Genomic DNA, 23,868 nt, shown 5'->3' on the forward strand with positions numbered 1-23,868 from the left:
TGTGAAATACAAAGCTTTAAGTAAAGAAAGCAATGTTTTAAATTGAACAAACACAAGCTGTTGCTTTAGGTATATCCCATAGTGCAATCATTAATACATTTGCATTATTTAGTAATACAAAATTTAAGTGAAAACTTTCTAAATTCCTGATCTTAAGGGACAGCTTAATTAGTCAAGCTTGTAAGAGCAATTTGTAAAATCAAAAACTCTTCTCTCTTCTGGAATGAATAAATAGTCACATACTGAAGTCTCAATTGTTTATTGTATTAAAATTAGAAGCAATAAAAACACAGCATAATTAGGGGAAGGATATATTGCAAGAACTTGTGTTTCAAGGTCATTAGTTGTTTCTTCTTCTAGTTAAAGATGTGATAACATTAGAACATTATCCATCTCTTTTTGGGGCTTCTAAAAGCCTATGACAGTTCAAGGAAATGTTCATAGCAAGAAAAAGTGCAGTGCAAAACAAAATTTAGTCCATTATCACAAAAAACGGACATTTGATTTTTCATCTGCTCTAAATGCAATATGACAGGTACTTTGTTTTCCATTTCTAAGGGTAAAAAACATTTTAAACTCCACAATTTATATATATTACGTAGAATTAATGATTTACTAAGTAACATCAACAGTTCAGCACTGAACAAAGGTAGAACAAACCTTTTTCTGTCTTTCAAAAAACTTTCAGAGGAAGGATCTGAACTTTTTGCAAACCTCACACCATAAATCCAAATACTCATGCATGACTTTGGATTTTTCAGAAACTTTCACACAAGGTTTGATTCTGTAAATAGCTGTACAATCTACCCAGGATTATCACAATGATATTCTCTATTACATCCACCTCTCATGTGTAGTTGCCCCATAACCAACAGAAGGGTAACAAGGTGTAAACTTATATCCTTATATTCTCATTCAGAGTCAAGTGCCCATTTTGGGGGTTACCAGTCACCTGACTTCTGTCTGTATATCTATAGCAATGCATATTTATATTTTATCTTGTATCAGGATCATTACTTATGTAAACATTGCCTCTTTTTAAGTAGAGAATATGTACCTGGAAGCAGAATGTGACTGTACCCTAATATACAGTATACAGGACTACGGAAGTAGTAGCTAAATAGCAAGCAGTTTTTCAATGTACTGTAAAGAAGCATTTTATATGTTTGTATTTGTATGTCTTGGACTAATCCTGACCTTCAGCTTTTGGGAAACAGGTTTTAATAGACTCTCAGCTGTTTCTTACTGAACTGAAACTTGCTGCTGGCTTCTACAACCTGTGCTGCTTTGTAAATCTTCTAAAACCACAATTATATGAATAGTATAGGTAGTAAAGAAAAACCATTAAAAAAATCTTACGTATCCTTTTGAGTGGGACATAATTTTACCACAGATTTTTAATAGGATATATGAAAATACTTTAGCAATGCTTCTGGTGCTTATGAAGACCCACTACTACAAACCATGATGTGGGATGGTGAAGAGACATTTCTTCCTGTTTATGTGGTGTATTTTAGTAACAAGCACAGGCACTATCATTATGTGATCAGTATTATGGCATATTTCTAAAGTCTGCTGAAACTTGGGGAAAACTCTAGGCTACACTCTGACTGGCCTAATAGCTGATTTTTTTGTAACCATTTCTAGAAAATTTTGCACTAATGCTTGTGGGATTCCCTGTTTGCTCTACTCTAGTCTGTCTACAGTGCACCAGGTAAAATTATTTACCTAGGTCAACAATTTCCAGGTCTTGCATAATCTCTCCCTCTTTAATATCTTACCTAAGTTCATACTAATTCACCTCTATCTTCTCTTTAGCCTTATCTGACCCCCACTTCTGCTCCTGCTTGCCATTTATTTAACCTGCAAGGTTCTTTTCTGTGCCACTAGCTATGCATATGAGGCCCTTCTTACTCTAAACCATCCTGCCAGCACCCTATCCTCAAGCAAAAATCAGATATAGTCACTATCCTTATTTAGATTGTGATTGAAAGGCAACTTTGTTATAATTACCATTATACATAAGTGTCTACCATAAGTAAGTGCACATACAGTATTGATTTAGACCAGTTTTCCCCCTTCTCCAACCTCTCATTTATTCATCCTGACCTGTATTACACCTGGAATTTGGACCGAAGATGTGTTTTTCTTATTTAGCATTGGAACAGCGGGAGGATGGCATACCAAGCATTCCTGTGAATGTGGTGCCACAAGCACAAAGATAAGCACGGCCCCTGCCCAGCTCAGTTTGCTACCAATGTATATTCTGGTTCAGGTCCCTCCTCACCTACAAGAAATATAAAACTCTAATAAAAACAAAAATGAGGAAAATAGCATTAGTAGTTCCTCTAAAATTTGAAACAAAAGGTAAATGTCAAATTTGAAGGAAATGGTAGAAATTCTTCCTGGGCTTTTGATTATGGGCTCTTCGGGAGAAATTTCATTCATAGGTCATGAGAATTTTACATTTTCTTCTAAATGGGCAGTAGGACTAGATGGTTATTTGGATCCAATCAGAGCTGCTTCTGATCTACAACTTGTTTTCCTCATTCCATCATTTTGGTAACTGATGATAATCACTCCTGAAACTCATGGTCCAAAGATGATAAATGATTTGGTCTTACTGTATCTCAGCTAAACATTATGTTAGGCATATCAAAATGAGGTTAGATCTGACTCATAAAATAAAGCTTTAGGCAAGAGGACCATCAGATTTAATGAAATGAACAATTAGGGCCCCTATAACTTCCTTTTGCTGATTTTTGATTTGTTTAGTACAGCATTTGTTTGCCAGCACTTATTGGTACAGGGCAACTCTTACACTATGGATAAGCAGTATGATTAAAATCTATGGAATAAAATGCAGCAAATACAGAATAAAATCTTGCATCAATGAAATATCTGTACACAGAATTTGTGAACAGAAAGCAAGCACAAAATAGAACATCAAAGTTCAGTGGAAACTCTTCTGACTCAAAATTGTAGAGGAAAACCATGAAGCATGCAGAAAAGCCAGTTTGCATATTGAAAGCAAATCTAACTTAGAAATACTTTTGCAAAACTATGGTACTCTACATATACATAATGGTTGTTCAGGAAAAAAGAGGAGAACTGGGGACATCTAATCATCTGTCTACACTAAATTCAGACATATCAGTGACCTTGCTAATGCTTAAATAAGGCTATAACTTGCTTATGCTGTATTACTTCAAACATTTTAGGTCAAACCTGTTTTAAAGTGGTTCTCTTAGATACTGTAACAAATTTGTTGAAGAAGGAAGTATGGTTTAAAGCACAGGACTCTGAGTCAGAACAGGTAGATTAGCCCCCCTGCACTGATAACTACTTATTATGTGGCTTCCTCATCTCTAAATTGGGAAACAGTATTTAAATAGTTAGAGGTAACCAGGAGACAAATCATTACTGTTTATAATATTATAATTGCAATAATCAGAACAAAGCCTTCAGATGAGTACTGATTTATTAAAAATTCTGTGGGAAAGAAGCAAAACACCTGTATGTTTGAAGTTCTGGTAACTTAATTCTAAGACAAAGTGAAATTCTGCACTATGTTGGTGGACGGTTTAGGAATGCAAAATATCAGTCGCTGCATTTGTTAAGCAACAGCCATCTAAAGGTCACCAAGGCTCCAAAGTAGAACTATGATCTCATAGCTGCAGTTTTTGCCCTTCCCTGTTCACACCCTTTCCGTGTTTATGACTGTTACGCCGGGAGGTATTGATGGCTTCCATCTTCCATATATAGACAGCCATGTATCTTGTAATGATGTGTAGGCTGACTATACCCCATAAGGTCTTGATGTTGGGAACAAAGGGAGGCAACTGCCCAGCTGACTGTATCTTAAGACTGACTAGAATCTAAGCTGGTGAGGGTAGAGGTTTTCCCTAGGACAGAAGAACGCAGCCAGTGCAAGGCTGACTCAGGCCAAGAGACCAAGTGTATGTGGGCAATAAAACATGGGGTAAAAAAAAAGCAGTGAGGAACTCACATACCCAGATATAAGTAAGGCACGAGAGCTTACTTTCTATATTAATTGTGGGACAAAGATCCTCCCCCTCTTTTTTTTTAAACTGTAAAAATAAGTAAGTCAACTACTATTTGGTTTTGATTAACCTATGAGAAATTGAACTGGGTGCTTACTCAGTGCAGGGAGGCAGGAGCACACCCAAGGAACTGTTAACATATATATTCACTTTTTGTGAATACAACAGAGAAGAAAACTGTGAAGGCTAACCACTTGGGGCCCACCGAATGTGACAAGAAGCAGCAGAATGGGGACAACTCTATCACCTCCTTCCCTGTGCCTGTGCTGGGGAAGGCCCAGCTGCTGTTGCCACAGCATCCCTGGATTGCGTACAGGGATGGTTAATACTGGAGGAGCTGCCCCTCCCAGCGGTGACAGGAGCATTTAGAACTGATTTCCCAGGCTCTGCCCTTTTCCTCTTATGCCACCACTTTACAGGTTCACCAGATGACACAGAAGAAAGCTCTGCTGAGTACAGTACACTTTCAGTAGGGAGAGGTCATCGGATTTACTTTACAGCAAAACCCATGATCTGCTACAACGTGAGACCAAACCCTTTTACATAATTTTAAAAAGCACTTTTACCACTCCTTTTTGTGGGATCATCACCTCGGGGCTTACGTAATAAGAAAATTGCAGGCTTACCAGCCTTGGCTGTCTGGAACAAGTGGCAGAAGAAACAGTGAAATGAGAGCAAGAGCTGGATATTCATTTTAAGTCCCTCGCAGATGACTTGTTTCACCTATTTGTGCTATGCTGGGCTGAGTCAGCAGAAAGCAAGCGTGATCATGTGCCTGCCGGATCCACAATCACAGCAACGCGTGAAACCATGCCTTTTGCTGCCCATAGCAGCATTTAAAACGTTTTAAAACGTTTGCTGCAGAGAAATAGCGCTTTACTTCATTTAAAATACCGATTCTTATGGTGGGTTGAGTATGGGACCCTTTGCTGCCCTCTAACGCGTTTTACTTTATTTAAAATACCGATTCTTAGGGTAAGTTTAGTATGGGACCCTTTGCTGTCCTCTAAGGCGTTTTACTTTATTTAAAATACCGATTCTTAGGGTAAGTTTAGTATAGGACCCTTTGCTGTCCTCTAAGGCGTTTTACTTTATTTAAAATACCGATTCTTAGGGTAAGTTTAGTATGGGACCCTTTGCTGTCCTCTAAGGCGTTTTACTTTATTTAAAATACCGATTCTTAGGGTAAGTTTAGTATGGGACCCTTTGCTGTCCTCTAAGGCGTTTTACTTTATCTAAAATGCCGATTCTTAGGGTAAGTTTAGCATGGGACCCTTTGCTGCCCTCTAAGACATTTTACTTTATTTAAAATACCGATTTTTAGGGTAAGTTTAGTATAGGACCCTTTGCTGTCCTCTAAGGCGTTTTACTTTATTTAAAATACCGATTCTTAGGGTAAGTTTAGTATGGGACCCTTTGCTGCCCTCTAAGCCGGACCCCTCGCTAACTTTTCCAGCAGCCGCTGCTTTCACCGCTGTGTCACAGCTGATGTCGCCGGCTGGCGAAGCTCCCCTTACCACAGCTGAGCTCCGCGGTCACGTCCTGCGCGAAGCGGCGCTTTTCCAGAGGCAGCACTCGAGCTCCCGGCCTCCCCCCCCCCACGCTCCCTTCGGAGCAAAGGCGCGGCTCCCACCGGCTGTTCCGCCCCTGCGGCCCCGGGCCGGGGGGGGATGGTTTTGGAGCGGCGCGGCGCCGCCTCCCCGTCCCGTCCCGTCCCCTCCCTGAGGCGGCTGCGGCTGCGCGCGGGCAGCGGCGCGTGTGACGGCGGGCAGCGGGGGGCGGAGCGAGTGACGGCGCTCCACCGGGAAGCCGCGCGACGATCCCGGAAGCGCGCGCGGGGCTGCGGCCGCGGTCGGGGCAGGCGGCGGGCAGCGCGGCGGGCCGGGCCGGGCCGCTCGGCCGGGAGAAGAGGAGCGCGGAGCTGCGGTGACGGCGGCTGCTGCCTTGCCCGCCTCATCCCCATCCCCCGCGCGGCGGCGGTGGCGGCAGCCATGACGAACTTCATCTCGGTGCAGCTGAAAAAGGCCTCGGAGGTGGACTTGGCCAAGCCGCTCTGCAAGTTCATTCAGCAGAGCTACCCGGGCGGCGACGCGCAGGCCGAGCACTGCCGCGCCGCCGAGGAGCTCAGCAAGCTGCGCAAGAGCGCGCTCGGCCGCCCCCTCGACAAGCACGAGAGCGCGCTCGAGACCCTCCTCAGGTAGGGGCGGGACGGCCGGGCCGGCACAGACCCCTCGGCGCCGGCACAGACCCCTCGGCGCCGGCACAGACCCCTCGGCGCCGGGCGCACCGCCCTCCGCCGGGCCTCCCTTCTCCTCTCCGCCCGCTGCTGGCGGGGCGGGCGCGCATCTCCCCTGCCCCAGTTGCCCTGAGGGGTCCTGGCGGCAGCTCCAGGCCCTGGGCGCGGCGGAGCCGGAAGCAGGTGCGGGCGGGCCGGCCCAGGTGGGGCGGGGTCCGCCGGGAGGAAGCAGCCGGGGCTGCCGGGCCAGCTGCAGCGGCCTGTGGGTTGCCTGCCTGCCTGCCCACCTGTGTCTGGGGCGGGCGGGTCAGCGCTCGGGTGTCTTGCAGCATCTTGGGGTGCCCTGTCCTTACCGCACGTCGTGGGATGTCATATGATGACAGCGCCGGGCTGGCGGGGGAGGCATAGGGTGGAGCCCGGTCAGCTTCCCCTTTGTAACATACCAGTCAGGGTTGGATCTAGGTAGAGATTGCAGACTATTTTGTTAATCAGAAGAGGGGAAGTGTATCTTTTGTTTTAGTGTTACATTTTGCTGTTACAGCTGACAACTTTCTGTTGTCTGTGTTTAGCGGCTTTTTGATGTATTTGTAAATACATCCTTATTTTCTGCATTAGCACATTTAGCTTGCTATCAGAAAGTTTACTGGTGCCTCTTGTGCTGGAATTATCATAGGGGAGGTGAGCAAAAGATTCATCTGTGTCTTTGGCCCAGTAAACTGCATAACCTGCAGGTAATCCTGTTGTTTTGTTTCTGTATGTTTGAAATGCTTTGAGCCCATTTATTTGTAGCTCATCTCCTCACTGTGGTCATTGTGATTCATTTACCAGGCTAATACTAAGTACACACTTCTATTTGCAGTACCAGATTTATTTTTTTTTAAGAAGGAAAAAAAAAGATGGATTATCTAATATAGAAGTGATACCTGTACACATGACACATTTCTGTAATACTATGAGCAAGCAGAAATACATCCAATGTTTGCTAGAATTTCTTAGAAATAAACTTAAAAAAAGGAAGAGCAGTGGAAAAGAAACAAGTCACTTATTAAAAAGAAGATAAGATTTATAAAATAAGTTACTGATTTTTTTGAGCTTATCAACCCTTCAGTGGGTGTTTGGGCTATAAAAGCTATGAATGTACTGATTGTATTTTACACTATCTTTGTGGTTCCCTGTTCTATTCCTATTTATTGCTGTGTATGCTTTTGAAAATACTACCATGTATACCTTTTCAAGGTCAGGGAAAAAACAAGCATCTATGAACCAAAATAGGGACTCTGCTAGCCAAATTGAAAGGCATATGACTATCTTCCCTTGAACACTGGACTTGAGTTTCCCTTTTCTGAAGGTCGCGATGGGGTTTGTGATTAGTTTCTATGTGAAATCCCTGTTTGGCTGAGCCACATCGTATAACTTCACCCTAACAACTCTACATCACCAAAAGAAGAAAGCTGTCTCTTCAGTTCTGGCCTTTCTCTTATGCCATTTCTGGAAGTCAAAAGGTGTACATGGTTTTCTGACAGGTGAGCAACTTCAGTAAGCTCAGTGGAAGGTCAGATGAACATTGGAGAAGTTAAAAGTAGTGTCGCTGAAAGCCAAGGGGCTGAGCGGGACCTCCCTCTTTTAGTGCTACTAGGTCATTAAATTAATTCAAGCCATAGTATGTAACTTCGCTGCAGGTTTTCTCTCCGATTAATGGAGGGAAACCACTTGCAATTGCTTAATTACCAGTTTTCCTTTTGAGTCAATTCCATATGCACTGATCTGTCTGCTGTTGATCCACAGATGAATTCAGCCATCCAAGGTATTGCAGTAGTCAGGAGGTGCTGAATGAGGCTCTGCGCTGGTGCCACCTTATGTGCGAACAAGGTGTGATACCTGTGCCACACAGAAGCTGCGCTAAGGCATCCTCATATCAAACATTTGCTTTTTAAGTTGCATTGTTTGATAATATTTGTTCCCTTTACAGTGGAAGTGGGATAAGATGAAGGTCTGAGTTAACTGTAAATGAGAGAAAATAAGATTGTCAGATGCATGTTTTCCTTTAACAAGTTATGAGTGGTTTGTCCTTGTCTGACCATTTATATAATGGAAAATAAGTTTGTTCTTATTCTGTTAGAATATTCTGACATATATTCTGTAAGGTGCAGTTACTTTAAAGGTCAGACTGTCTGCACACCCAGAAGCTTGAAGTATCCAGCTGAGCTTATGACTGAAAGAGCACAAGCATCTCAATGCCTTGCATTTCCTCTGAAAATGCCATTACCTCTTCTAGTATTTTCCTGTTGCTTTTTAAGGGTTGTACTCAGTCTTATGTTTAAGTAACAACTTTAGCAAGATTTTTGTTAAAGTTGGAGTTCAAAACTTCTTAGTTAATGAAGTAAGGTTGGAAGAGCTAATTACAATGTGGGTAGCCTTTGCATGCATTTACTTCTTTGTGGCTTTTTATAGACCATAATACCTAGCAGAGCACTTCAGACCATTTAACTGTTGAGAAACGAGGGCTTAATCTTCTGCTAATTAATCTAGGATTTGCTGATGGTTTTTTAATCTTTAGAAGCCACGTTTTGCTGAGTAGCTACTGCAAGTGTTTTTTGGTTTTTTTTTTTTTTTCTTTTGTGGAAGAAATGAACTCAGTTGCAGCCTAATTTCTAGGAAAACTTTGAATGTGTGTGGTGTGTTGTTGTTTGACTCATGATCACAAATGCTTCTCTTGGAGAAGTATTCAAGGTAGCCAGTGAAAAGGGTCACAGCGTAACTGGGGAAGACCTCAGCCTGATTCCAGGCTTTCTTTGTTTTGTGAGAATCTGAGCACTCTGAAGGTGACATAGGTGAGCTTGGTACAGATGTTTCCCCTTAAATTCTGTCATAGCAGATTTATTTTCTTTTTGTTTTTTAATTTTCTTTTTTTTTTTTTGTAAACCCCTTTTAAGCATAATTACAGCTTCAAGGGGTTCCTTGCTTTCTCTCTTCATATTAAAGATAGTCTGGATTTCATTTCTGTTTTCTGGAGGGATGGGATGGCGGCACAATTTTAATTGGTTTAATTCTGCTGACAACTCTTGCAGTTCTTTTAAAAAAAGAAAAAGGGGGAGGGGTGCATGGTTTTATCTTGAATGGTCAAATCCTCTGAGAGCTGAAAGTTGCAGTTCTGTTTTCCAGCTGTGAGTTCAGAGCTCCTGTTCTTATCTAGAATAGTGGAGGCAAATCTTGGTCTCTTTTATGTTCTTTTGGAAGAGATTTTTCTTTATGGTTCTTTGAAGGAGGAACAGGATTTGAGGTTCTTAATGCAATACATATATTTTAATTAAATTCTAATTTAAACCTTGACTTCCAACTCATTTAACTGCTGTAACTCATTTTCATTAGCATTTGGTAGTGTGTAATGCCTGTTTTGGTGGAAGTTTGCTGTACTTCAAGAACTAGATCTGTGTTGCTGATATCTATCCTGTCTTTTGTTGCTTTAGTTGGAACTTGGGCAGTTGACATGTTCGTGTGCTGTTTTGTAGTTCGTCACTCTGGCACAGCCAAACACAGTGCTCATCAACTTCTGTTCTTTGTGTGTTGATAGTTAGATTACTGTAAACTTTGTTTCAAATAACACCTTCATATTTACTCTCATCCTTCAGTGTGTAACTGATGTGTGCATCAGATGTGGCCATTCCTTCAATATTTATTTTCTCTCTTTATACTGCTAGTTCTATGCTGTTCTGTGGTTAACATATTCATTTACCATTTCATTTATATGTGTTTAGTTTATATATACAATTATATATGTTTAGTTTTTATATACAATTATATATGTTTAGCTACTGCTAAACAAAACTAATGGTTTTATGCTTGTGTGATTTTTTTTTTTTTCCTTTCAGTCTGCAGAGTTTTAAAGAGCTCTTAATCTTGAGTAGAATTTCAAGTTCTTTAATGAAAAGGAATGACATCACATGCTTAAAATAGTAAAGAAAGTAGTAACGTAAGTTCTGAACTTGTTAAAAAGCAACCAAACAAATGTCCCTGTCTTGTTGGTATTCATTGATGTCGAATACAGAAATGTGCATATTTGGGATGAACATACACCTTCTTGTCTTATTTTCTTTGCGATTGTGTTGACATACAAAGAATAGTCTGTTTGCAGGCAGCCAATGCTTAGGCACAAGGCCATTTAACAAGCTTTGCTTCTTGACTACCCTCCCGGCAGATGAGGGCAGGATAATCGTGGAAAGTGGGAAGACAACTCAGCTTTATTGGTGGGTTTTGGTTAACAAATTAAATTGAGGTAGGAGGAGACAGCGTGGGAAGTCTCATTTTCTTTCTGATACTGCATGAAAACTACTGTGTTGAGACCAGCTCAAGTCAGTGAAGGAAGTACATGTAAATATTTCAGTTGAAGTGATATTCGGTGCTAGTATTGAGCTAAATTTTGTACTGCTTGTGTTAATCTGTATCACTGAAACCTATTAGAATTGGAAAAAAAAAAAGCATGATGGTGTGATAAATCAGACCAACCCTAAACTGATGAGAGCGCGCCAACATGCAAAGCTGAATTTTTCTAACTACAGAAGGGATGCTCTTGTGTACGAGTTTTATAGGTCAAGCCTTGGATGTAAGATCACTTAAAAAATTGTAACTAAATTCTGTTTAACTATTGCTTTGTTTCAAGTGATATGTGCTTTCAAGGTATGGCCATCTAATGAAAGATGAAGTAAACAGACAAATGAAAATTCTTTTACAGAAAATAAATGTACATTACTTTAAAGTCATTACATTTCATGTGCTAGCTTCATAAATATTGGAAGAAACTAGTTACTGTACTATCACATAGCTTAAAATTTTCAGACTCTATTGCCAATATTTTAGCTATTTCTGAAAAATGCCTTTGATTTATAAAGTTAAGTCTCTCAGTGGAGGTAGATTTGAAATCTGACTTCATAATGGCTGCTCTTGTGCTAGCAACCTCAATGCTGAAGTATGGCAAAGTAGAATACAGATTCATAGATTTGTGTAGACAGTAAGAAAAATTACCATTTGCTTTAAAGTCCACATTAAGGTGTGTGGTTTTTTTTTTTTTTTTTAACTTTGCCTTTTGCATACCTTGTAAGTTATTAAAAGTTAATCTTGATAAAATGGCTGTCACAGTAAGCATCTGCAGACTTTTGTTTTAACTTTAGGAGCAATTTCTTTCAACTCAATGATTAGTAGAAGCCCTGCTGGGTTACTGTTGCAGATTATTGTAGCTTTTGGTACAGTTTAGTATGTTATGTCTTAAATCGCAGTGGCTCAGTTGTAGTCAGAAACCTGTAATATTTTACACACTGGGAGGTATAATTCACTGAAGACTATACTAGCACTGGTTTTGTTGTTGAATATGACTTTTAAAAAATGTGTCTTGAATTTTTAAGCAAACATTCATTGCCTGAAGAACATAGACCTTGTACATCTGCTTCATGTCTAGATCAATAGCGATTAATATTTAATAATGTAAGGAAACAGAAACCATGTTAACCTTGTTTCACAGGCTGTGAAACTCATTGCTACAAGGTATTTTGTATATTGGGAATATAAATTGTTAAAAATAAATTTGACCATTATAATGATGGGTGTATGCCCATATGGTATGTGCTGTGGGAAGAGGAAACAGGCTTTACATGTTCTGTGTTCTCAGGTGTTGGCAGTTTAAAGGCTTTCTGCTCTGCATCCAGCCTCTCATGTTTTAACAAGTGATGCAGGTATAGGGTACAACTTCAGGAAAACTTTGAATTGCTAACTGTTGCCTGGATAGTGTGAGGGACAGTGCTGTACTTGGTATATTATCTTTCTGGCATTCTTTCCTAAACATCTTCCACAGTGGGTAGACAAAATATTGGCACAGAGGAACTTCTGTTTTTAATTCACTGCGACTGCTACAATATATTCTAATGAAAAATAAGCTTACAGCTAAATTATTTTATCAAGGATTTAGCTTTCCAGTTGATATTGTGTAAGGCAAATGGCATCTATTTCAAAGACATTGAAGTTTAAACAGATGAGTCAGAAATTGTAAGGGAGTAGGCTATAATGTTCAGATCAAGAGAGTGCAGTGTAGCCTGTTAATATTATGTTTAATGCTATACTTAATTTACTTTCTCAGCATAACTTAATATCTAATGTACTCTTTGTCTTCCTGTACGTATACAGAGACTCCTTTGCATGACATTATTTTCTAATCTGCACTCCATCAGAAAGAGGAATGGGTCAGCTTCATCTGTGATACTCTTCCACTTCTGACTGAGGCAGGGTTTCCATGTTATCTATGGAAGACTGCCTCCAGTTGATCTTGTTCCTCTACTGAAAAAATCCTTTTAGGCAGGATTTATCTCTGTCCTGCAAATCCTCCATAGTTAAAAATGACCTTCACAATTTTTTTGTGTGTGGGATTGTTGTGCCCTTTTCTTTACATGCCAGTGTAAGAAACCAAATTCTTAATTTGATTTATCTAATAGCTTTTTCTTCCTTTTTTTTTTTTTTTTTTTTAATGTAGATACTATGATCAGCTGTGTTCAATTGAACCGAAGTTTCCATTCTCTGAAAATCAGGTAAGATGACTTACAAACCATTAAACTGAATGGTGACACCTACGATGTATGACTTCTAAACCTGTACCTAATCCACTAAACAGCACTTCTTTTGGACAAGACATTTAATCTCTTTGAGCCTTATATTCTCAGTCTTTGTTTATTTTCTAATTGGTGTTCACATATAGTCTATACTGAAACTTCACCACTAGTGGCCATAATTGCCTTCATTTTACAGATTCAGAATTGTTTGACTTTGGTTAGCAGTCACTGCAGTTTAGGTCAGAGAGTTGTGCTGTGCTGAGTCCTCTTCAAGTCTCCTTTTTGCAGGAAGTCTTATTTTGTACTATGTTACAAAGACTTTTTAAAATGTAATTTCTATGGGAAAACCTTTGGCAGTGGATGGAATATGATCTTTGGCTTTTAAAGTACAGTAGATGTTACATTTGCAACAGCTAACAGAATAAGCCCACTTCAGAGTTTACCACTTTATTCCTGCCTCTGCATATACAAATTACCTAATTTTTAGGTAGATATTGGTGTTCATTAAGTGCTTTTTTTGTTTGTTTTGTTGTTTTTCCTACCATATTTCTTTAAAATCCGGTCTCTAAGGAAAAATTCAGCCTAACTCCTATATATTGAAGTCTTCCTCAGGTCAAGACTGGAATACCTATTTAGGCTCCTGTATTTTGATGGAAGAAGATGTAGGTTTTATTTGGATATATTTAAAATTGGACAGAACTTGTGGTTCTTTCCTGATCAAGTCATATTTAAATGGTAATGTTACGACTAAAAGAAAAGATTTATTTCAGACTTACAGATGACAAGTAAGGAGATAGTTTTAATGCAGTTCAAACTGATTTGAGTTTTGCATGTAGCTTCATTCACTTGTAGCCAATAACTACACTTTGGGTTTTAGTGTGCAAATGTTTTGATATGGTGATCTGCAAAACCTGAGGAATGGAAAACTGAAAAACTTTGAGCAAGTTCTACAGATCTGTAAATTCTTCCAACAAAGGGAAGAAATAGTCAGTGGAAGCAGCAATGAACAGCTGGGGACCACAATTTCCTGAACTAGCATTGGTGCTAGAGGAAAATACGTTATTAAACAGTACTGTGCTCTTTCTGAAGTGCTCCACAGCCACTTTAAAATGAGGAATTTTGCTGTCCTATCTGGTCTGATATCCATTGCCTACAAGTAGTTTCATCAGCTGAATAAAGAATAAAGTTGTTGAACTTCAAAGCAGATTCTGTGAAGTATTTGCATTGTCTATGATATATATGCTGGAAATATAATATAAACCGCACTATCTTTACTTGCTTTCTCTTTCCTGAGTGCATTTCCTGATAATGCTACTACTGAATTCACTCATAAAAACGTTCCAATATGCTAGTAATTTGGAACAGTGGAAACTGCCTGATTGGGTGGTTTCCTTTAACTCTGACTATACCAAACTGTCAGACTTCTTGGGGGAGGAATATCTTGGTTTGGACATAAATTTGCCTGTTACTCAGAATATGAGCACAGTGGACAGATGATTTTGAGAATTTCTGTCTTGTCTGCTTGAAATGTTTTGAGCAAACTAACAGGAAGGAAAGAAGTTATGAAAATATATTTTTTTAAGTAACTCTTGATGACTTCCTGAAACTTCCAGAATGTTTGTAATATCACAGGTGGATTAGATGTTTTATGCAATTAGAATATAAAAGGATAAGTATGTGAATTTTTGATATTTTCTGAAGATTTCCTATTTAATTTTAGAGATAAAGATCTTTCTTTTTCTCAACTTTCAGGTCTGTGTAACATTTACATGGAAAGATGCTTTTGATAAAGGATCACTTTTTGGAGGATCTGCCAAATTGGGTATGTGTGGAAGTATTAGTGATACTAAATTTAAACAATATTTTTATATAGCTGAATTGTTAATCATCTTTCTAGTATTTTCAACTTAGCTTTCGAATGAATGCCACTATATTGGTAACAGATTATCACTTCAACCTTGTTAACAAATAAATGGGCAACATGCAAAGAATTTCTGTAGAATTGAGAGTTAATATTTGTTTTCCAGAGGCACAAATAGATGTGCAGTCTGATAATAGTTGTGCTGTCTGCTCTTCAGACTTTTTCTGGGAGCAGCCCCTGCTGACATTAATAAAAATTGTTCAATTTATATTAAATTTCAGTGTAGGTTTTTTGTAAGCCAGCTCTAACTGTTCCAGAGGAATAAGTTCCTCTTGAGGTGTGCTTATGAGTGAGTTCCTTCAGAAGAAGGGGAGTAAAGGTGGCTGGCTTCAGTAAACCAGTGTGTTGTCACATTTTGTTCAAGAGAATAGAAGGATCTACCCATGCTGAAAAATGACTCGCATATCACTTCTTTTTAAAATATTTTAATACAGATTTGAACACTTAAAAATAAATGTTTCCTGCAAACGTAAGGAGTTTGAGCCTGTGATTTATTTTAGTTATAGAGGAAATTCTGCACCACAAATTCAGGGTCGTTAAATGGTTTTGGAACACTTGCCAGTATAGAAACTAAGACTAAATCCTTTTGAGTTAAATGAGAAGTTGTTTGGTCATGTGTCATAATACTTTATGGTTTCCATTTATAAGTGAGTGTTCATCATGAGTAGCATTGCAAGATGACCATGGCAATTTTGAAGCTCCAGATAAAACCTGAAAACATGCTAGAGTACTTATTCTCTTTTTAGTTTTTTCAAAGTCTGTGTCCTTTATATAGTTCTCTGTTAGCACCTACTGGAAGTCTTTGCAATTTCCTGTGTTCTGAATACACCTACTAAAGTTGTGCTTGTGTGAACTGTATGTGTAACAATACACTACATTCTTATGCATAAGCAGGTGGCGCGCACCTTTTCTTGCTTTATTTTCTGACTGTTCTAAGAAGTCCTTCTGGAAGAAGCTTCCTGAAGATGCTGTGTTTTTTCTCAGAGTTTGATTGGTTCTGTCTTCTTTGGGGTTAGCATTTAATGATGATTGAACCTGTTCCATAGTAGAGTTCAGAATATTTAATTGTGAATTAAACATAGTCTGTAAAGAATAAGTAATCATAACATTGATGATTACCCTGAAGATTTGAATATATGTGATGTTACAGCAGCTTGAAAGGCTTGCTTGTCTGCAGATTAATTATATGCTAGACTATATAATGTTTGAGGCAGATGCCCAGAGATTTATGCAAGTGTCTGCATGAAATATCAAAGAAATTCTTAAATGAGATGTGAGTAATGCTCAGTTAAACAAGCAACGAAATAAATTTTATTTTTAAACTTTAAAGCACACCTTAGTGGAAAAAATTAACAAAAGGAGTCCTTTAGTATATATCTTTACATTGCCATATCACAGATTATGCAGATGCTGCTCTCCAGGTTAACTAGAGCATGTGTTTCAGCATTATTTCAGATCAGAATTAGCAGTGGGGTTTCCCAGTGTAAAGCAAAGTTTTCAGTTACGGAAGGAGCAAAGTTTCTGTTGACTTCTAAAGAGGAGGCAATCCTATCTCCAGATGGAAATTCAGTGTAAAACTCCATTGACTTCCATGAGGCCAAGGTGCAGGGGTGTGACTTGAGAGTTCTGGCTCTTGCTGTGGTGACAAACTTTTTTTCCCATCTTCCTCTGAGTCCCAAGTCTCTATCACAGGGGTAGCTGACAGATATTGTGGGTGCTTGAAAAGTGACCCGGTTCACGGGGTGGCGTGTAATCTGAAATATGTTGGCTGAAGTTAATAGGTAGAGCTATAAACAGATGAGTCTGAGGAAAAGCTATATTGCTAAACAGCTATTCTCACTGTAGTAAATCACACTTGGGATGCAGGCCAGAGTATAAAGTAGTTCTGCAGATAAAGTAATTCTGCACTTCAGAAACTTTAAAGCCGTATTTTCATTTTTTTTGATGTGTTTTAGTTGTTTGAATGATGTATAAGTTGTACAAGATGTTCTTTTTAGAAAAAATCTAGAAAATGAAGTACAGAAGAGAGATTATATAAATGGCTATTGATGAAATACAGTGATTGTGTAGCTTGTGTTTCACTCAGGGAAACAGAATGGCAAAAATGGCATGTCAGATTTGTGGCTGCTGATCTCAAAATTTAGTGCAGGTCAGGAACTGCTAACACAAACTTCAGAGTCATGTTAGATAAATATGTAGCTATATAAGGAAGCTGGATGTTAGTTAAATGTTTTAAGGATAACTTAAAAGGTATACCTGGGTTTGTGAAATTGAAAATTAACTAGTTAAGTGTGCTGTATTCTCCAAGAGGGGTGTCTAGATAAACTTTCTAACAGTAGTAGGAAATGAGTATCTACAGGCTTTAGATTTTCCAGTACTGGTTTGTGGCCAATAACCTTTTGAAAGCAATTAATAGGTTCAGAATGGTTTCTGTTTGGGTATTACTGTTTCTAGAACTCTGGGCTCCATCCTCTGGGGCTAGGATGTACTATGGGAGTTGAATCTGGACAGGACATACTATAGTGAGCACAAGTTTTAATTAAGTAAATCCTTAGCTGTTTAAGTACATGGATAACGAAGATATTTGTCAGTATTTTCAGTCTGAAACAATAGCTTTGAGAGGTGAAAAATTCCCTACGTTTCAATAGGTAGTAAGGTAGAGGATGTAAAAATCTTTGGCCTCAATCAGAGAAGGGTTGTTAATCTTGCATTTAATATACGGTAAGAGCATGTAATTGGGCAATTATTAAATAGTGATTAATGCATGGAAGTTCATATTTCAGATTATCCTGCAGTAATGCATGTGTTTCTGTACCTTCAGGAGCCAGAAACCTGTGCTCTAGTTAGAAAGACTTTCAAATTATTGTGTGTATTGTGTAGATTTTCGTGCTACTGCTTTTATGCTTTATGCCACTTGCTGTAGTTCTTCATGTTGAAAAGTTTTGTGTAAGTACTAAATTAGACTATCTAAAGCCTTCAGAATGAAGATGACTTTGACTTTAAGATTTCAACATGATTGTTACTTTCTTTGGCTTTAAACTGTTGATGTTTTTAAATATGCTTACTGGTAGTGTTGGCCTCATCTACATGCTAGACTACAGAAGTTTATTTTCATAACAATATGGATAACTGTCCATTTTGATTGCAGCTTTGGCAAGTTTGGGGTATGAGAAGACCTGCGTTTTGTTCAACTGTGGAGCATTGGCAAGCCAGATTGCAGCAGAACAGAATCTGGATAACGATGAAGGACTGAAAGCTGCAGCTAAGCACTATCAGGTACAGAGGCTCCCTGCTTATGCTTAGGGATTCAGAAACATTAATCGTAAAACATCAAATAAGTATCTCTCAATTTTAAAGCTATCTGTACACATAAATATATATATACATATTTTCCCTCTCTTAATTGCGAAGGTGGATTGGCTAAGTAGCTGGTCTTTGCTCATATTTATTTACCAACTTTGAAGGATTTAATTCCATAAGTTCCCCATACTCCTTCCCTCAAGTGTGTGGTAACTAATAAGCTTCAGCTTAAGATTTAATCTTTTCAGCTAGTATGAATTTTAGTTTTAACAAATAATAATCTTTCTTCTTTGTGGAATGTTCTTATACTGTTAAGTGTAGCAAGTATACCTTTACTTACAGTCCATAAATGTCTCAGTGTAAGTGGCTTTAAGAACAAGATGTCACAAGGAATTACTTTTAGTGCCTAAACAATAGATAGGAAACCATATACCAGAAAAGCTCTAGGTTTTCTTAAATGGTTGTATGTATTATATTTGTAAGAAAAAAATGTATTTGGAAACGTGAATGATTATATATTATTTTGTTTTGCTTAGTTTGCGAGTGGTGCTTTCCAACACATTAAAGACACTGTTTTGTCAGCCTTGAATCGAGAACCTACAGTGGACATCTCTCCAGACACAGTTGGAACTCTCAGTCTTATTATGTTGGCTCAAGCCCAAGAAGTCTTTTTTTTAAAAGCTACTAGAGGTGTGTCTTAATTTTTGGCTTGTATATTTATGTGCTCATTACAACTTCCACAAAAACTTAGAAATGTTTTAAGTTATTAAGAGCTTCTAAAGGGCTTTTCAGAAGCTTTTATTTTTGTCTTTACTGATTCTGCTCCCATCCCCTTGAAGGTTATTGAACACAGAACTACAGATGCCACTTCAGAATTTGTCTAAGGTTCACCTGACAATGCAGTTGTTCCATTTGCTTGTCCTTTATTATGATGTCCAAAACCATTAGTCTTCATCTTTACAAAGGATTATGTTGGTTTATATTATTTCCTTCCCCCCTTCCGCCCTTGAGAACAAAAGACGTTCTCTAAAATAACTGAGAGTACTAGAAGTGGTGCATAGGGATTTTACCACTACTCCTTCCACTTCTGTCTGGGGAAAGATTTAATGAGAATTGAGAAATAAATGACTGTGCTAGGAAACAAAGGAAGTTTCCTAAGAGTTTAGGGGAAACAAATTCTGTTTGATTGCTCCTAATTTTGAGAGAAACTCTTTGACCAAGTCTAACTTTGAGAATGCCCAGTTTATCTTGGAAAGTGGTATTTTGCAGGTGGAAAAAAAAAATCGCATCCCTAACTGTTAAAGGCTGATTGTGAAATACTGATTCAGAGGCTGTATATTTTAATACAAGCATTAAAGTGCATATGCTTCAGAGATGTTTCCTGTGGAACAGTGCTATCTTCGGTACAAGATTTCTTCCAACTCTTTGCTATGCTGCTCTTCTCTCTGTCTTTACAAGAAATTGTGCATCTAGAAATTACAGGTATCTAAAAGCAGAACTAAGGACAGAAGTCACATGTGATTGCCCACCAACAGCTCTCTCTCCCCGTGTTGTTTGGAACATAGTGGAGGAGGGCAAGGGTTATCCTAACTGGGATGTTTCTTCACAGGGAAGATCCCTGAAAATCCTTGTAGCCTTACTGCTTTTAGCAGAATCTCAACAAGACATTGTCGTTTTTCAGTCAGCTGATAAATTATGTGTGTGTTCTTTATCATTCTGGTAGCAGTGTTTTGATCTCTGGCTTTTTGGGCCTTGCTTTGAAATAAATTTGTATAACAAATGCCTGAAACTTTTCTTCAGAGCAGGAGGAGACACTTAGCTCATTTTGCATGGGAAATAGATCTTTCTGTTACCTTCTTGATTTCTTCTTATCCAAAACATGAAAAAGACAAAGCAAGGCTGATGCAAAACCCACATGTGCTCAGTGAATTAAGATTTTTGTGACTATTCCCAAGACAACAAGTCTGCCAATGTTAGAAGAACAGTAAGGTTAATAATCATCTGACTATGGAGGTTGTAGGTTTTGCCAAATGTAGAGGTTCTTTTCCCTGCCAGGAAAGACATTTTTTGAAGAATCATGTTTGACAACACAATTAATTTCAGAAACCTGTTTTTTCAAGTGGAAGTGCATCAAAGTTTGATTTCAAAACTCGAATTTAGCTTCTTCCTCCATTGACTACCTTACTTGTGATTTTCTATTTTTTTCTCTTATGTGGGACAGTCTTAGAGCAGCTTACTAGCTGATAATGTTATATCTGATTTAACTGAGTTTACTCACAAGTTGAAAGAATGTGAAAGTGTTTGGCAAAAACCAAATTGGTCACTGGAGTCTAACTCACTACGTAACTACAGATCAGCTCTTTAAATTTCTGAGTCTTTCGTAATGTTTTCTTTAAGTCTGCATTTGTTTGCTTTTCCATCTCAAGGCTTGCATTGTAGCTGCAATATTTTAAAGATATGTGAGTAAAAGCTAAAGCTTCTGATGGTGAAAGATCTATTCCGAGCTCTCTGCATGGATAAGTGTGTCTCCTCTAACATTTCCTTTGCTAATGGAGATGTAGTTAATATGCCAGTATTTTTTAATTCTCTTTTCTTAGAGCTGAAGCTCTATGAAGGAAGATGCTACTACCACACACTAGGTGGGGCTAGAAGAACAGTCTATTTAGATATTATTTGCTTTGGTTTTATTAAATTCTGCCCTGGACAGAAACATTTTAGCAAAGAAGTAAGTTGCTAGGCCTGATAAGATCCTTTTTCTCCATTTGTCATCTAAATCGCATTCCACAGTGAAAAGGTCTTTCTGGCATACCTTAAATGCATTTGCCTCATTGAAAGTAAATACATTACATCATAGCTCATGCCTGAAGTGTTGTAAATAGATGTGCGAATATGCTGGAGTGAGCAGCTCACTTGGGAATTCTTTTGATTTAATTCTAGCAATTAAGCATACTGTGCAGACTTCCTTATCTCCTCATGCCCCATATTCATGCTTATCAATCTGGCAGTACATAAAAATCACCTGAGTCAGAGGATACTTGTTTGTAAGGGCAGCTCTTTAGAGTGGATAGCTGATGTTTGCATTGATTGCCTGCTGTCTCTTGGAAGGCTCAGTTGCTACTGCAGCCCAGAGGTGATTATAAAACAAGATAAAGATAGATGAAGCATGTTCCTGTTTCAACAGTTTTGGCATTGGGAACAGGGTGAGGACGTGAGGCAGGGAATACCACTGCCGCTAGGCACATGCAGCTCTGATATGAAATAGTGGATGCCGCTTGGAGGAACTGTGGTTATTTATGTCTAGGGATGGTGTTTCTATACTCACTATCACGTAACAGTGCTGCGGAGCACTGTGGAAAGGACCAGTCCCTTCTCTTCTGTTGTGCTTCTGTGAATTTGTACGAGTCCTGACATGGAGCTGGGTTAGGGAACAGATCCTGCTGAAAATTTAACTATTCTTTGCTAACTAAATTTCAGTTAAATTGACTGTGGCCGCACAAATGCGTGTGCTGGCACAAGAGAAGGGCTGGGAACAAGCTGCCAGAGCTAGAGTGGGACTGCAGCTTTTATTGGCAGCTTGCCATTGCTCTGAGGTAAAGCATCACTCTTAATCCCGCATAAATGCCAGCGGCTGCCAAAAGATCTCTTGTACAACTGACTGGACTTTCAGTGTCATGGTTAAAGTACGAAAGTCTGGAAACTGCAGCTAAGTGTCAAGAAAGAAGAATGGGATCCCACTTTGGAGCTATCATGTAAAGCTAAACCCTTCAAATGCAGTTATTGCCATTTGAAAATGAAATAATTTTCCTGCTGACTTGTAAAAACTGATGATAATCATAATCGTTCTTTGTGTTTTCTCTCCTCCCCCTAGATAAAATGAAAGATGCTATCATAGCTAAATTAGCTAACCAAGCTGCAGATTACTATGGAGATGCTTACAAACAATGTCAATATAAAGATACTTTGCCCAAGGTTAGTAACTCTCATGGAGATAATCTGGGATCTGCTGTTATTGTGCATAACTGTTATTGTTTATGATGTACTTGATAGAATACACTTCAAATGCATCCTCAAGAAAAGCTGACATTTCTACATTTCAGTGAAATGAACCTGTGATTTGACAAACAGTGAAGAATCTAGGAGGCAAAAGATAGTGTGTTTGTTTTTTCAACGCGTTTTGTGTAAAGTGAGCTTGTAATGTTTGTAATAGCGTTTAGGGATGCTTTCTTAGTACTTAATGCCTTACTAAATGTTTTTCAAACTAATACTTTCTAATGGGGCTAAATTGGCTTCTAGTCTCAATGTTTTCATGTGAAATTTGCTCTTGTGTTGACAGCATGAATACAGTGGTACTGTTCACTTACCTGTTAATGAAAAACATGAGTGGAAGTCAGTGTGTGCCCTCTGTCCTTCTGCCTGTCTTCTCTTCTTCCTCCACCCCAAAACAATCTTGATACTTTTAAATTAAGTCAGTTTAGTCTTATCTGCTCAATTGAGTGCTATTGGTTATGGAAGATGCAGAAGGATCTTTTTTTCATACTCTTTGAATATATATTTTATAACAAGTACTTCAGAAATGAACAGGTTTTCAATGTATCAATTATGTTCCGATCATAAAACAGCAGAAAACTTTTTGTCCAGTGTTACAAATGTAAAAGTTGGACTCTTGAAATTTAGATCTACCTAAGTAGGAGATTGTCTTCCATAGTATGTGGTGGTTTCTTTGTGAATGTCCCTGGGAAGCATCCCTTGTTGCTAATTTGCAGTTATTTTTCATTCGTTAATACTTTCAAAACTCTAAAATACCTATTCCAGCTTGCAGTGGTCTTTCTTGTTACAAATAGAATGTGAAATAGACTAGATTTACAAAAATTACACTAGAAAACTTACTAAAAATATTTTTTACCATTGATAAATGGAAGTGGTTGATATCTGGTTCTATAACTTAATATGCAATCTTAGTCAAATTATTGCCAGAGTATTTGCTAAAGTTGCTTTTGTTATGCATGAGGAAAAATAAATCAGATTTTTTTTTTCTTTTTTTTTTTTCCCCTCTGTTTCTAATGCAGAATAAAATCGTGATAGAAACTGTGTGGGTAAGGGCTACAGTTCTAGAGCAAAAGTGTGCATTTTTATTCTTAAGCATTACATTACACAAATGCCTTTGTAGGCCAGTCAGTGAGTTTCGATATATATTTTTGAAAAACAAAAGTTTTTTAGAAGTTAAACTGATATCTTGCTTGGTTGCAACTTGATACGTTATTTTATATATGCACATATTTCCTCTCATACATTCTGTGACATCTGACAGATTGGGCTAATATTTCACTTAAGTATTATGTTTATGACTGATTTCTGAGTGGCAAAGAGATATAATAAAGGCGTTGCTTTGTCTCTTATTGTGGACTTTTCTAAGCCATAGATCTCCTCCCTGTTCCAGTTCCACAGTAATCTGTAAATTGTTTATTAGAGAGAACATAATAGGGTTTGCTGGTTCCATGAGTTAACACCAGCTCGGAGAACAGTTACGTTTTTACGAGTGTGAAATAGATGTTGACTTCAAACATCAGACTTTAGTTGCAAGTCTTCCTGAACAGCTTTTTCTTTCAAATTTGCCCTCTTTTTTAATCTTTGTGGGAGCAGCAAGTTTATACAAATGTGAAGAAGCAGGCCTTTGTATACTGAGGTCTTTAAGATATTGCTGTGGTTTTCCACTAATCCTTGATTTAAGAAATAAAACAATAAGGCTGAATCCTTGAT

The 23,868-nt window shown here is 38.4% G+C and overlaps 1 protein-coding gene across 2 annotated transcripts in view; it reads left to right on the forward strand.

Annotated features, from left to right (window-relative positions):
- Nucleotides 1–5,906: 5,906 nt before the first annotated feature.
- Nucleotides 5,907–23,868, forward strand: part of PDCD6IP (programmed cell death 6 interacting protein) — a 32,842-nt gene continuing 14,880 nt past the window's right edge. For both annotated transcript variants that reach the window (XM_080340375.1, XM_080340376.1), the window contains exons 1-6: nt 5,907–6,261; nt 12,815–12,869; nt 14,643–14,712; nt 17,960–18,087; nt 18,648–18,801; nt 21,980–22,080. In XM_080340375.1, the coding sequence (XP_080196501.1) occupies nt 6,056–6,261; nt 12,815–12,869; nt 14,643–14,712; nt 17,960–18,087; nt 18,648–18,801; nt 21,980–22,080 (714 nt within the window). In that variant the 5' untranslated portion in view covers nt 5,907–6,055. The remainder of the gene's footprint in view (nt 6,262–12,814; nt 12,870–14,642; nt 14,713–17,959; nt 18,088–18,647; nt 18,802–21,979; nt 22,081–23,868) is intronic.

Source organism: Nesoenas mayeri (assembly GCF_963082525.1).
Source record: "Nesoenas mayeri genome assembly, chromosome: 2".
Taxonomy (NCBI): Eukaryota; Metazoa; Chordata; class Aves; order Columbiformes; family Columbidae; genus Nesoenas; species Nesoenas mayeri.